We start from the raw sequence: 15,795 nt of genomic DNA, 5'->3' as shown, positions 1-15,795 counted from the left end.
TTTTATGAAAGTATTTTATATATTGGTATTTTATATTCCATATCTGATGATTTTCATTATCTGAAATTCTTAGAGTGTAAATCTATTGTTTGTATTTCTTCTGACCGTCATTCACAGTGGTTTGTTTTCTTCTGTGTTTGGTATTTTAATTTTGAAGTCCTGTTTGGTTGGTTTTAATCTGGAGAAGAAGCATGAGGACTAAGTTGGGATGTTCTTCAAAAATAATTTTTTGCTTCTTCCAGCAGCTTCGGAACAATACCAACCTGCACCATTCTTGCTCCACTGGAGGTACCTGCCTCAGTGCAGGAGTCTCAGGCTTAGTTCTCTCACCTCCTACTGATTCCAAGACTTACTCTCTTGCTCCAAATGCTGGTTTTGGTGTTTCTCCAAAGGGGCAACACCAAATTTTTGACCACCCTCCAACAAGGTGCAAAAATTTCTTATTTTCTTACTGCTCACTGCTTCTAGCTCTGATTTCAGTTTCTCATACCTTTTTTCCCTTTTGGTGTGGTTTTTCTTGCCTTTGGAGATGTCACTTTTTATGACGCCAGCCTTGTACTAAATTGTATGGAGTGGTTACAAATTCATTTTGCAAGACTTTGGTAATAACTTGTTTTACATTTCTTCTAGGTAGGGACTCGGTATGATGTAAGATAATAGGTATGCTATGGAACAAAGGGAAAATTTTAACTTTCTGCCGAGAACAGCGGAGGCGTACACACAACTTCTAACTGGCATTCATAGGGACTTGATGATCAGTCAGTGTGTTTGTTCTCATTTAGCCAGAATTTTGTTGTATTATTCAGCCATACTGCTAGAAGCCTCCATTGGGTTTTCCGTCTTTTTTCTCTGTGTGCTTCAATTTGGATATTTTAAATTGACTTTTAAAAAAATTACATTGTATAGTTAAGAGTTGTTTTAGGTTTACAGAAAAATTGAGCAGAACATACAGAGAATTCTCATATTCAAACCCTTCACTTTTGAAGTCATTGAAAGAAATTAGCTTTGAGGTTTCAGGAGATGGCTCCATATATCATTCCAGGAACAGTCCTGTTTTTCCTAGTGTGGCTTTCATACTGCCCTGTATTTGCAGTGGGATGGTGGTGTCATGTAGTGTTATGGTTCAGTTTTCTCCTTTGTAAATGGGACTAATATTTAGACTACGTATATCATAAGGCTGCTCTGAAAATTAGATCAGCGTCTGCATGTAAGTTATTAGAATAGCACTTGGAATGAAAGACACTCAAGAAATGTTAACGTTATTTGCTATTGTGTAGAAATAAGAATGGGGAAATGTTGCCTACTCTTTTTAAGGGCAGTGTCCCTATCAGAATATCTTTGAGCCATCTGAATGCTACATACTTTCAAATCTTGCCATAACTCCCAGTTTGCCATAAAAATTTCATCGATGACTATAACCTCTAGTGATCTTGCCCTGTCCCGGATTTGTGTCTGCTTTCCACAATTTCACATCCAAGTACACTGTTTAATTGTACCTTACATAGTTTACACTGTGGTTCCTGGAAGATTTTATCTCTGGCAGCACCTGCAATCTTGCTGGCATTGAACAGGAGGAGTTCCTGTCTGGAATCTGGGGAAGCATATTCTCTCCCTCAGTGTTGTTTAAAGCTGGCCAAAACTTGAAAGCCTCCACACAAATACGCTGTAGAGTTGGCAGATTCCTCTCCCACCTTCCGTCCTCAAGATGGGAACCACTAAGCCTTTGGCAGTGAGACACAGGCTAGGAATTTCTCTATGTGACACCTTCACTGAGAGCTATTAGCATGATGTGCCATTATTTTCCCTGGATTGCATTTTCTCAGGAATTCAGCAGCAGGCGCTCTGCAAGTGGCACATGATTGAAACAGGTAATGTTCGGCAAGCGTCTGGTGTGAAAATCGGCAACTGAAAATAGGCTGCAGAGTGTAGCTTACTCAGAATAATTTCTCAGAGCTACCAGCACTCAGAGTATACATCAGCTTCGCCATCCAGGGGATGAGATAACTTGAGTGGAAAAGTGATCACCTGGAGAAAGCAGGCAGCTGGGCAAGGCAGAAAGAACTCTTGGAATGTTCTTGCAAAATGAAACAAGGCACTGGAAAAAATGCCAATTGCTTGGCCCTTCCCCAGACCCATTAAGTCAGAATCTTGATGGGGGCCTGGAATCCATTTTTTAATAAGCAAGCCCATGTGACTCTAACGCAGATGGTCTTCCAACCATGTGTTGAGAAACACTTGTGTCAGAGTAGCAGTGAGGCAACGAACCAGCAGAAACCACTAGGACTTTAGGAGTGCTATGTCAGGTAAAGAAACAAGAGGAGCACTAGAGCAAAGGGCCAGGGATCATAGGGTTCAAATCAGTGGCAGAGCGATTACTGACAGTTTAAAGGCTAACCCTGGGGCCAGCCACTTATGGTCATTGCTCCCAATCCCTGACAGCACAATTATACCATAACAGTAAGGACTCAAATAGAATACAAACTATGTAGAAATTCAAACAGGAATAAACTAGTAGCCGTGATAGGGAATTACCTACAGGGAAAAAGGAAAACTGAAAATACAGAAATAGCAGACAGCGCAGCCACTTTAAAGTAGCTCTAAGATAACCTACCTCTAGGCAGCATTAAGAAAGGCACAAATCTGGAAGCACTCCCCCGTCAGGAAGTATAGACGTAAGCTGTATTTTTCAAGTCATCTGCTCTAGGTGAGGGTTTCACAGGGTTTTCAAGCAAAGAATGACTAGTCTCATGACATAGGATTGCAGGCTACTTCCACTGCCAACGGAAACTCAGGGTAACTTGGGTGTTCAAGATTGTCAGTTTCATCTAGGCCCAAGCAGATGTCCCTATTTCAAGTCTTGGGATCCCACTTCTTCCCAATTCATGCTTTAACTTCACAAGAGAAACTTAACAAGGCTGTAAATTTAAGTAACATGGCCATTCAGCCCACAGAGAGGTACATTTGCAAAGCCTCCCACAGAGAAGAGCACACTGGAATCAGGAAAAAGAACCCTTTCCTCCTATCCCCTGTCCCTCCAGCACCCTCCACTGATGAAGCTTAACAATGGGCCAAATTGCAAAGGAGAAATGTTCCAGTATCGCAAGCAGTGCAGTGAATAATAATTGGCAACACACCTCACTTCCATTCCCTCTCCATGGTCTCCATCACCACCTCCTAATAAAAACAAATCCTGCAAACAGAAATGAGGAAACCCAGGATGCCAAGATGCATCAAAAACATGTTTCTAATACTATATACTCACATGTATCTAGAGTAATCAACAGTTTGCCCAGGATTGTTCTGGCTTTAGCACTTAAATGTTTTGTGTCCTGGGAAACCCATCATTCCCAGACAAACGAGAACAATCTGTCACCCTACAAATGTCTGAAGATTTTCAAACATTCTGTGTATCAGGGTCACCTTGGGCACTTGGTAAAACTACAGGTGATTCTGTTAAAAGTGCATTTATTTTGGATGCAAGTGGGCCATGTATTGATTGTTTGAGAAGTGTTCTACTTGGAGGCGTTAATCACTACTTTTAGGGACTTCTCAATCCAGACATCTTTGTTCCTGTTCTCAACAATCATTGAAAAGGAAAGAAATTACATCCTTTGGAAGATAAAGCCAAGTTTTCTGAATCAGAAACAGACACTGACAAATTACTAGTTGATGGGGGGAAGGAGGGGTGTAAATTATAGTCTGGCCTTGCTCCTGTTCTCTCCTTTCAGTTCTAGGATAAATCATTTTTCCTTCAACGTCACAAAGTATAACAAAGAATAATGGGTGCTGCGAAAATTAGATTTGGTAGTAGCAACAATATAGGTACATTGATGGGTTACACCGAACTCCCTGCAGGTGGGCAGTGATATAAACAAAGCTTATTTTAAATACTTTCACAGTGACTAAACTTTGATAGATCTTAAAGAATAACTTACACAAAATAGTTAATTCAGTGCTACTTTTGATATTTTCAGAGTAAGACACATGGTTTACCGTGGTCACTTTAAAGATATTTCTCAAGAACTCAGATGAGGTGTAGAGAAGACACTCTTAACATTAAGAGTTTCTATTGCGTTCCATGCATCATGCTAAATTCTTTACACACACTATCTTATTTAATCCAACAGGAGGTATGCTCATGTTATAAAGAAAAAGAGAAATTGCCCTGGATTATACACGTAGTAAATAGTGGCGTCTGGACTGAAACTTAGGTCTTTTCACTCAAGCAAAATTTGCTTAGCACTGGAGAGCCACGAAGAACAGGACGTGCTCTTGTTCAGTGCTCCTGATCGAGGTATGCACAGCCTGCAACGGGAACACAGGAGGTGCCTCTCAGACTCTCAATGGCTTTCAGGACAAAACACATGCTTTTGTTTAGCACCTGGTTCCCCAACTCCCTTGCCCTTCCACTAGCTGGTAGGCGGAAAAAGATGCTTGGACGCCTGCAGTTGGCGGGGGCCGGATATCCAGAGGGATCTCGGCCTAGGAAACACGTCTTCATTCCCACCTTCGCCATATCCCGGCTCCTCACGGGGCTCTATCGAACCCTCAAACCTTGTGTTCTCCCATTGCGGGCCACCCTTCGGCACCTTCAGAGAACCGGCCCTTTGCGAGCCGGGGACGCGGCGCTGCCCGGACTCCAGCAGAAGGCGCCGGAAGTGGCGATGGCGACGCGTGGCGTAAGAGGAAGTGCCGGACGCCGCGGCCTGTAATTGGGAGTTGCTGGAGGCGGTGCCGCACTCTTACGGTTCCCCTGACTGCAGGCGGCGGAGCAGGTCTGAGTGAGCGGTTTCGAACCTGCGTGCGGGGCTCCCCAGGCAGGTGCGGCCTGCGGGGTTACCGCTGGGTGCCTGGGGCGGGGATTGTGGGAAGCGCTCCTGTGGTCCCTTCCCAGGCGACCTGCGGCCCCTCCTTCCGAGCCTCTTGGAAGAGAAGGGACTAAAGGAGGGAAAGTTGCTCAATCGGTTGAGGACCAGTTCTCTCTCACCCGTGAGGCTCGTTTAATCTGCAGTTCAACCCTGACAGAGGAAGAAACGGGGGTTCAAAAAGGTGAAGGTAGCTAAACAAGCTACAAAATACGTCTGTTACCTTTGAGGAGCTGACATACGACACTGTCTTAGATAAACCCATAAAGCAATGGGTCATCGATTCAAAACATGGGGCCTGCACCTCCCTGTGGTGGTTTTTTTTTTATTATTGTTGTTGTTTTGTTTGTTTGTAATTGCATGCTCCCGCATATGCTGTGAACTAAAATTTTACCGGCAACAATGTCAAGTAAGTATTAATGGCCGTTTCACATAGCAGAAGACTGGACCATAAAAAAATGTGAATGGTAATCTACCTGCGCTTGATTTCCCGAGTGATTGTGAGTGAGCCCTGTAACCGTGGTCTCACACACACCTGCTTGTCATCATCTCCCACACGCTTGTTGCAGAGACAAACGCCTGTGTCCATCCTACATCGGCTCTGACACAGGCGATGGGTGTTTTTAACAAGCTTCCAGGGAAGTGTGATGCCGCGGCCCGTGATAATGGGGTATGGAAATGTTCTTGGAAACCGAGCCGTAGCCTATTTCTCAGTGTCCGTGTAGGCGCAGTATTAGTTTCCTTGTGTTGCTCTTGGTGCCCGATAAGAGTAATGTTATTTATAATCCTGGTTTTAGAATTTCTTAACGTGCACTTGCTTGTGAATGAAGTGAAAATATTATAAGATGGCAAATGGTAAACCGTCAAGCCAGCAGCCCTAAAGATTCCTTGATTGACATGTGGGGCTAACAGAAGTTGGTTTTGTGTAGAAGCTCTGATTGCTATTGAGCCATCTCTTCTGCCTGAAAGGATTATAGTTGCCCCTTAATAGTAAAAGTTCTCACAACTCCAACTAAAAGAATTTTTTTTTTTTTTAAACAGATAACCATTGTGTGGTTTGAATCAGAAATGAGATCTGAAAGTTAAGAGCCAGAAGCCTTTTTGGTCAACATGGACGACAGAAGACGGCGAGCCCGAGTGCAGGGAGCCTGGGCTGGCTCTGCTAAGAGCCAGGCCATTGCTCAGCCAGGCAAGAACCTGTGGGGATCACACACATGTGTGAATGTGGATAATTATCACCCTCTTTTATTTATATTCCTTTGGTTTATAAAGGACTCCCATTTCAGTTGATGCTAAAGGATTATTTAAAATGTGGCTGATAGTTTTTCTTCTTTTGTTGACAGTAAGCTAAGAGTTGATCTTTACTGTTCCCCATATTTAGTCACGACTCTCACACCTTTCAGTTGTGTGTTGAGGTCTTCGATAGACTTTACTAATTAATTTCTAGATGTCATAGGGGTCATACAAGTGGATTGTATTGGTCCCTGCTCACTACAAGGTGATGAGAGCAGCCTTTCCCCTGGTTTGATTCTATTCTCTCTCTCTCTCACTCCAGCTACCACTGCTAAGGGCCATCTCCACCAGAGAACTGGTCAGACCTGGACAAACCAGGAGCATCATCTGTCAGACAAACAGTTTGTGTTCAAAGAACCCCAGCAGGTAAATTGTTTCTCCTTCAGTAGTACCAAAGATTTGTTTGTAAAAGCGATGTTATAGTAGACACTCAGATAATAACTGAATAAATTCACTAATAAAAGGAGACTCAAAGGACTGTAATACTTCTTAGTATGTCTGTGAATTCTGTGTAGTCTGCCCCTAATTTATGGGCATATATAATTCCCACGTTTTTGGCAAGGAAGCTATACCATGACTAGAGGTTCGAGTTTATACCATAACTAGAGCTTGCATTGATTAAGTTCTAATGGTCCTAAAACCACGCTGTCTCCAGTGCTATTGTAGCAGATGTCTCTGGAATTGAAATTTCGGCTACTACAATGCCTGATTTTTTAGCTTTTTTTTCACTGAAGCAAAATGCAAAACATAGTGAAGATTCACTGTTGTTTTGGTTTTCTTTAAAATGTTTTTTGGTGGGGGGGAATGTTAGGGAACAGTGTGTTTCTCCAGGGCCCATCAGTTCCAAGTCAAGTTGTTGTCCTGCAGCCTAGTTATGGAGGGCGCAGCTCACTGCTCCATGTGGGAATCAAACCACCGGTAACCCTGTTGTTCAGAGCTCGCACTCTAACCAACTGAGCTATCCAGCCACCCCAAAATGCACTGTTTTTAATAATGTGAAAAAAAGAGCTGAAAATCAGGTGTAACACTGTAGTAATGATTTTATAAATAATGATTAAAACCCCTTACTTCATAGCATATCTTCTATTTTTAAAAATCTCCTGGAAAGAAGGTTTTCTCCTGGCTGTTAGTAAAATGGATTAGTTCTAATTTCATCATCTTTTAATACCCACTAGTAACTGTAAAGTAGTTCTAAGAAAAACAGAAGAGTTTCTGGTGCAATAGTAAGAGCTTGGAATAAAAAAGGGATAGTTTTAAACCTGATTTATTTTGACGAGAAATGAGAGGATATGGTAATCCTGCAAGTCCCCGAGAATAGCACCGTTCCAAGAGTAAGATCTGCCTGTTTTCTTGCAGGTAGTACGCAGCACTCCAGAGCCACGAGTGATTGAGTAAGTAATTTGCTGCCTTCCTGTAACTATTGCCCATGCTGAAATGGAAAGCCCTGGATCTTTCCCGAACCCTGGTTTTTTCCATATGGAATGGATAACAGCCCAATTAGTATCTTAATTTTAGGCTGAGATATTCCTATCTCAGATGTCTTTAAACCTGGTTTTTTGAGAAGCCTTTCTAAATTTGCTGATGGTATGGAAAATGCAACAAGATATCCGGACATTAAACTCTGAGTCTCGTGTAGATCTCCTGACCCTATTTCACTAATACGTCTATAGCTAAAGTACCTCCTAGGTAAAGACAGAAGGGGATTTTCCTGAGTCTTTGAAACATGGTCTTTGAGAAGCCTTTAGGTACCCTTTTACTAGCAATGCTTATGAAAGCTGCTAGAAATCTAGATGATCTTACAGTCCATTTCTTAAAACCACATAATTATTCTAGAGCAATTGAATGATAGGAAACATTGCTCTTATATTGATTTGTGTCTAAAACATTCTTTTCAAAAATTGACGAAAGATGCCTTGACTCTTTTCCTGCTTTTCAATTTCTATCTGATGTCGTAGATAAATTGCCAGTAGAAAGCATCCTCTTATTTTAGCAGTTTAGCATAATGTGTTACATTGCTCATGAGCAGTCTGTTCAACTATTTGGTTCTTTGCAGGTTGATGTATATATCTTAGAAAAATTTGGAACTGACACAAATGTCATCATACTTTCAGAAAGGGTATGTTATAGTGGGCTTGCCACTAGTTAGCTATGTAACTAGTCCTTAGGTGAGTTATTGCCATCTCTCTGGACTTTAGTTTCCTTGTCTGGAACATTAAGGATTTGGACTACATAATCATGTAAGACCCGATATACTAGCTCTAACAGCCTTTGTGTTACACCTGATGTGATGTTGCCTCCATTTGCGGATAAAGAAAATAAACAAAATCATGAAACTTGTTACAAGGTATAGATGGGACATTCAGGCTGAAAAAATGAGCAACTGTGAGTTTGCAAGTCAGAGCAAATGACAGAATTCATTCCTACCTGACCCTACCTGGTTTGTTAATTCTGGTTATCTAGAATTAGCTAAGCTGGATTTTTTTTTTTTTTTTAAAGAGCCAGAAATGTGGCCCACATTCGAAGTGAGCCAGCATCTAAGTGTGGCCCAAAATATATCTCTTTGAAACATTGTATTCACACTCTGGGAAACTTTATAGGCGACTCATTTAGAAATGTACTAAATATATCTGACAATAGCTCTGCCTACATTTTAGTTCAGAGGGGCTCACATTTACCTAAGAGCCCAGCTTAGAGATCATGAACTACTAACTCATATGGCAGAGAGTGGTGTGAAAACTGTTCCTTTATATTATCTTCTAGTTTTGTACTTTTGCACATTTGATTAAATTCAGTTAGCTTTTATTGCTCATCTACTATGTGCTGGGCACTGGAGACAATAATAGCCCATTCCCAGCCCTGCAGGCGCTCACAGTCTAGTAAACGAAGTAGATATGTAATCAGGTAAATTGTAATCCTGTATATCGTGAAACAGTCCAATTGTATGTAAGGTCTAGGGTAGCACAAAGGATGAGATGTTAACAGTTGGGTGAATTAAAGGTCAGGAGAAGTTTATAGAAGGTGATGTTGAACTGAGATTTTGAAGGATGAATTAGACTTCCCACTGGACCAAAACTGGGGTGCATTAGTTTGGGGATGCTGGATGGTGGGGAGGCATTCCAGCATGTAGAAAAGCACACGATTAGAAGCACAGAGGTACATTCAGGAGATTCCAAGCAGTAATGGTTGCTGGAGGATGTTCAATCAGCGGGAACTGTCAGCAGGTCAGCTACATCATGGGAACCGTAAATGCAATGCTGAAAAGTTGGTGGGGAGCCTTTGGCCTTTGAAGAACTTTAATCAGAGGAGGCACCTCATTAGACATGTATCTGAAAGCAACAGACGCTCAGCCTCGAGATGTACTTGCTACCTATTGAATGTGTCCCTATTTCAGAGCCTCCAAACGGGTGCTCTGTTTGGCACCCCTTTATGTGATAGATTCCTAGATTATATCAGCTTAAATTATGGGTGAAAGATAAAGGGATAGGATTAGAACTTGTTTTATTACAGTCTTCATCTCTGTCATGATTCTATTCCCAATGCCGTCTTGTCCCTTATCTTGTACCACCATCTTGTCCCTTGTACCACCATCTTGTCCCTTATCTCAGTGGCAGAAGAAGGTGGGCCTGTGTATCCCGCATTGTACACCCTCCTTGTGAATGACTTTGGTGAGCCAGGATTTGGGGAACTCCAAAGGATAGCCCTTCCACTGGGTGGAGTGTATTGTTTTGCTTGATACTAACAAGTCTGTTTTCCTGTTTCTTTAGCAAAGAGGGTGTGTATGAAATCAGCCTGTCACCCACAGGCATATCTAGGTAAGTGACATCAGTCATTGTTTTAAAGCATTTTGAAAGCATCACCTTAATGCATGAGTATACTAATTGTCACTAGAAAATAATGAGACATTTAAAACAAATGTATCAGAACTTACATATCTGCTTAGAAGCAGTCTCTATAATTAGTCCAATGGCGCAGCCATTGTTATAACCCTTTTTTGAACCTGCCTTTTAAAGCAAGTTTAACAGTCACACAAGAAAACCAGTCACATTATTTTGGTCACATCTCACTGCTAATCACATACGGCTTCAGGTGAGCTTTGGCTCTTTGAAAAAAATCAAATGCACCTTCAGAGTGTCAAGTTCAAGAGAGTGTGCCAGGTGCTTTCAGAGCATTTCTTAAGGATATCCAAAATGATTTTGAGCTGAGTTTGCGTTGTTGAAATACGTGTATATTCAATGAGAGAAAAAAACCCTCGTTTGGATATTTTTATTTTGATACAGTCATAAATGATTATTTTCCCTACATTGGCATAATCTCAGAAGACTACCAGTTGTTAAAATAACACAGTGCCAGGCATTTTATTATTCTACTTTTCACAGTGATCCTATGAGGTGGATATCCACTTCATGTCACAGATGAGAAAAACCAAGGTTCAGAGAGGTTGCCCAAACTTTCACAGCGAAGCAGGGCTGGAGTAATACTTAAACCATGTCTGTAAGGGCCCTCGGGCATCCTTTTATCCTTTGTTATTTGTCTTAACAGGAAAGGAATATATTTTACAACGGGAGCATCATGACCTGGGTCACACTAGGCTCCGGTTGCTGTGGGAGGAGTGGTCAGATGATTACATCTGCACATGAAAGGAACATCACCTAGATTCATTTACTCCGCTAACCGAGTCTGTGGTCTTTAGTTAATAATGGTTCTTTCTGCTCAAGGGTGCGCCTGTATCCTGGCTTTGTTGACTTGAAAGAAGCTGACAGGGCATTGGAACAGCTTTGTCAAGATATTCCCTGGAAACAGAGGACTGGCATCAGAGAGGGTAAGTCAGTCTCTGACATGGCAGTGGTTACCTCCTGCTCTCTCTTTCTGAAATGTTTTCTAATACCACTGCCTCTTCACCACAGCCAGTCTTAGAGATTCAAACTCTACCTGAGATGCCGAGATTGAGTAGGATTTAGATAGTCGAAGGGGACAGAAGAAATAACAGGTGGCTCTTAGAACATGGCAGGCGTATGGGATAGGAGTTCAAGGAACCATGGGAAGTTCTGATTGACATCCTTATCTCCCTTTATGTTTCTTCACTATATTTATTATTTTAAATGGTGTCAGCTTTCCTCTTTCTTCATAGAAACTTCTAGAGCTTTCGTTTTTCTGGTTCTATTTGACATGTTCTTTCGTGATCCTTCTTGTAGGCTTTTTAGTCTCTTTTTAGTTTCACTGAAAGAGTCCAGTCTTCTCTTGGTTCAGCATCTGTACTCTTCCTGAACTTGAAAAGATTACCTGATTTGGAACCTGTTCTATGTGGGCATCCACAAGCAACAGTGCCTGCTATACCAGAGGTGGCCGCTGGGGGGAGTCTGTGCTCTAGCACACAATTCCTTCCTGGCACATGAAGTGAAATTTTCTGTAAAGAAAGAGGCAGACTGGCTTCGTTTATGTGACTCAGACATCAGAATAGGAGTCAGCTTTTTCTCCTAACTCCCAGCCTGGCTTTTGGTGACAGACTTGGCTTTGCTGACTCTCATTCAAAGTAATTAATTATAAGCAAATTACAGTAAAACGATTTTCCAGACCTTGGTTTTCTGATCTGCAAAATGAAGCTAATAATAACACCTATCTTTTAAGGTTGTTGTGATAATTAAATGAGTTAATGCATAATCAGTACTTAATAGAATGCCTGGTATATAGTAAGCCTTCAGTGAATGTTAGCTGCTTTTATTATTATTGTTCTTACTATTGTAGTGGTTGATGTCAATTGTGGGAAAAATAGATCTGTGGAAAAATAGTTATCTATAACTCCCTTTCTAAATCAGTTGTACGTAAAAATCTTCTGATTAAAATCAGCTACGTGCTATGGTTGGTCACAACACTTTTTTCTTCATTCAGAAGCAAAGGGGCTCATAAAACGGTGGCACGTTGGTAAACAGTTTATCTTGTTCCTTGTTCCTTGTATGGGTGTTGTGCCACAGATTCCTATCAACAAGGGTTCAGACTTCATATCCTGCTTATGAGACCCTCCTGTCTGAACTCTACTGTTCTGCAGTGTGACTCATTCACTCTCATTTATGTCACAACTGACACAAATAAATGACACAGTCTCACCTTAGAGCCTTGGCTCAGACTGTTTCTGCCAGGGTACCTTCTCTTGTCTTCTTCCTTTTAGCTCTCACCCATTCTACTTCTGAAATCCCATGTCCTCTGTGAAGGTGGGGCTTTGGGTCCGAGCCCATCCTTTGTATTTCTCATAACTTTTGCACATTGCCAGGCATAGTGGTTGGCACTCATTAGGTACACCTTAAGTAGCATTAAACCGTTTCAAAGGCCCTGTATTTTCTTCCTTAGATGTAACTTACCAGCAACCAAGACTTACAGCCTGGTATGGAGAACTTCCTTACACTTATTCAAGAATCACTATGGAACCAAATCCTCACGTATGTTGGAACGTTGTTGTATTATATGGTTTTATAGACTATACATTATAAATGTAGAGCACTGTAAAATAACATAAAACACCTTACAGAACTGCATGATGGTTCCTTGTTCAAAAAACTCTTTGGGTTCAAACACTGAGTCTTTGTGCTTTTGATCCATAGATGAATTCTGAGGATGAGAAAAAAACTGGAACTACCCTAAAGTAGAACCAGACTCCAGGATTTCAGGAAAATGAACCATTTCTTTTCCTAGTCTCCCTCTTTCCCAAGCTTTTCTACCTGTAGCCCTTCTGTGTATTCCCGGGTACACATTTGCTGTGGGGCCAAGTCCTTATGACTCGCCAATGAGGTCAGAATGTCTCTTTTCATTTCTCAGGCTCTTTTGCCATTTGTGAAAAAAATTGGCATTTTTCTTGTTGACTTTATATTTGTTCTATGGCTGCACTTCTCAGACTTCCAACTTATCATTTCTTTGGCTTGTTTCTACTGCTTCTTTTATTTTTAAAAATTTCCATGACAGTAGACAAAGATTCTAGCATATAAATTAAACTTGTCCAGAGGATAGAGTTAAGATCCAAGAAATAGCTTTCTGCTTAGTCCCTGGAATCTTGCCATTGGCAAATAGTGTTATACTTTATGGAAAGAGACTTTGAAGAAAATGGAGTTTTGCTTACAGCATTGGGATAAACAGAAATGTGACACATTTTAGAACTTCTAGTAATTTGTAATCATAAACTACCACTTTACTAAAATAAAAGATAAAATATTGACGGTGGGAGAGTACATGGCTTTTCATATATGGAGATAACTGAATGTTTTGGTGTCTAAGGCTGCATTTAGAATATGATCCAGGGAAGTGTTGAGACCTTTATATGTGAGGTTGATTTGGAAAAAAAGAATTGAATTAGGTGAATCCAACATAGACTGCTGGCCGTGTTTCTGTCAGAATTAGTTTACCTCCATGTCAACAGTCACAGCAGAGAAGTTGAGGATTAAACAGGCTGTGGGCAAGTTCCTTCTCCTTTGTTTTAGTTAATCTTTTAGAACAGGATTTGTCAAACTTAGTATTACTGACATTTTGGGCTGGATGATTCTTTATTGTTGGGGCTGCCCTGTGTGTTGTAGGCTGTTTAGCAGTATCCATGACTTCTACCCACTAGATGCCAGAAAACACCCCTTACCCCATCGTGATGACCAGAAATGACTCCAGGCATTGCCAGACTTCTGCTGGGGGCAAAATTGCCCCAATCGAGAACCACTGCTTTATAATAAACATAAGGCACATAAGACCTGAATACAATGGCCTTTTATGCTTGGGGGGACAGTTTGGCAATACTTCAAAAGAATTTTTTATAATGACAACAATCCTTTTCTTAGAATGTAAGTAATATGTGTTTATTGAAAATTTAGAAACTTTAGAGATGCATGAAGAATACTAAAATTTTGCATAATTCTTCTACCTGATGTTTTGGTTCCAGTATTTTTTTATTTTAGGCAAATATATGTAGAGAGTAAAATAAATTCTGTGTACTACATTTCATTTAACTATATCATTAGTATGTTTTAATATCACTAAGTATTCTTTCTCAGCATCATATTTAATAGCCGCATAGTATTCCATAATCAATGTGTACCAAAATTTATTCAAGCAAGCTTCTTTTGTTGGATATTAAGGTTGTCAAATTAGAATTCTTTAATTTAAATTTGGCTAGCTCATAACCTTGTGTTTATCGCTAGTAGATTTAGTTTATTCATACACCATCTTAAACAAAATCAAAGGAGATGCTCCTTTCTCAGATTTTTTAAGGGGAATTCACTAATGTGTATATGTGTGTGTTAGGGATACTTGTTTAATTTTGAAATTATTACCTCAAGCTTAAGATCCTGTAGCACAGGAGCAGATTTAATCATAGGTTATTCAACTTCTTTTAGTGTTTGTTCAAACTAAATCTTACATGAACCCAATACATGAACATAGAAGAGTCTCTTGACTGGCTGGGCCTTTCCTTTCTCCTGCCATAATTCCAGAGGTACCTCTGTGGTACTTAGGTCTTTACAAAACACTGTTTGAAATCCACTGAATGGGTCCTTTTACTTCTGTGATTCATATTTTCTCATACTCTTTTCCTCAAATGTCTTTTAAGGATAGAATGTCTTCACCAAACAGTGAGATGACGCTGAATTTTAATTTAGACATTGAGTTCTGAGGAGTCTGTATATAGAGTGTTGGTTGGAGAGTCTAAATTAATCCTGTAGTTCATTATCCTCTTTTTTCTCCTTACTTCACCACCGAAAATAATGAAGAAAAAACTATATACCCGCTGAGAAACATAATGCAGACTTGGTGTGATCACAGTACTCAGTCCTTAAGCAAGTCAGGGAAGTGCTAATTAGATTCTCAGTCACATTACAGAAAAGATAGCTCCCTCCTTTACATTCTTGTTTTTCTTGTTAAGAGTGTAATTCTAGCATCTGATCTTTATCTCCATGAAGGTAAGCTTAAAGCCATAAAATCAATAGGAAATACAGCTTGCTAACATTATAAGGGAATTTCACTTTGAAATTTATTCTCTTGAACATAGGTTAGTGTAATCATATTTCTGTTTTATTGATCTAAGCTTTGTTTGTTCTTATCGCATTTATTTTTTAAAAATCCTCTAGTTAGAATCTAATGCTAATATCCATAACAAGGAATCCCAGCTTTACCATGGTTTCCCCATCACAGCAAAGCTGGATGATTCCCACATATGCTTCCTGGCGGTTTTCCCTGAGAATAGCCATGGGATATACTTAATATTACGCTTTCCTTTGCTGCACATCCATTCCTTCACTACCACACATAGAACGTGAACTTTGAAGGGGTTCTCTAATGTGGCCGTTCTTAAAGTATAACCTGTAGACCCTGGAGGGGATCCACAAAATCATTTTTGGGAATCCACAAGGGAAAACTATTTTTATGATACTAAGACTAGATGGCCTTTCCACTGTGTTGAATTTGTACTGATGGTATAAAAGTAATGGTGGATAAAACTTAGTTTGAATCGACATTGTCACCAAGTGGTGCTAGTAACCATTGTATTCTTCACTGCCATGCACTTCCAGTTTTTAAAAGGAATGCTGGTTTCCTTTCAGAATGTCTCTTGATGAAGCATTAAACATTAGTTTTATTTAATCTTGATTTTTGAGTGCATGTCTTTTTAATAGCT

The 15,795-nt window shown here is 40.4% G+C and overlaps 1 protein-coding gene across 4 annotated transcripts in view; it reads left to right on the top strand.

The window, feature by feature from the left end:
- The first annotated feature begins 4,744 nt into the window (after positions 1–4,744).
- Positions 4,745–15,795, top strand: part of ALKBH3 (alkB homolog 3, alpha-ketoglutarate dependent dioxygenase) — a 138,142-nt gene continuing 127,091 nt past the window's right edge. For 3 of the 4 annotated variants that reach the window (XM_081064399.1, XM_081064396.1, XM_081064398.1), the window contains exons 1-7: positions 4,745–4,821; positions 5,907–6,054; positions 6,421–6,524; positions 7,515–7,549; positions 9,923–9,970; positions 10,874–10,977; positions 12,501–12,589. In XM_081064399.1, the coding sequence (XP_080920525.1) occupies positions 5,976–6,054; positions 6,421–6,524; positions 7,515–7,549; positions 9,923–9,970; positions 10,874–10,977; positions 12,501–12,589 (459 nt within the window). In that variant the 5' untranslated portion in view covers positions 4,745–4,821; positions 5,907–5,975. Of the gene's footprint in view, positions 5,050–5,906; positions 6,055–6,420; positions 6,525–7,514; positions 7,550–9,922; positions 9,971–10,873; positions 10,978–12,500; positions 12,590–15,795 lie in introns of all 4 variants that reach the window. The other variant, XM_081064397.1, reaches the window with a different exon arrangement.

The sequence above is a fragment of the Rhinolophus hipposideros genome (genome assembly GCF_964194185.1).
Source record: "Rhinolophus hipposideros genome assembly, chromosome: 10".
Taxonomy (NCBI): Eukaryota; Metazoa; Chordata; class Mammalia; order Chiroptera; family Rhinolophidae; genus Rhinolophus; species Rhinolophus hipposideros.
Note: the sequence above shows the minus strand (reverse complement) of the source record. Positions and strands in the feature narration are given on the sequence as shown.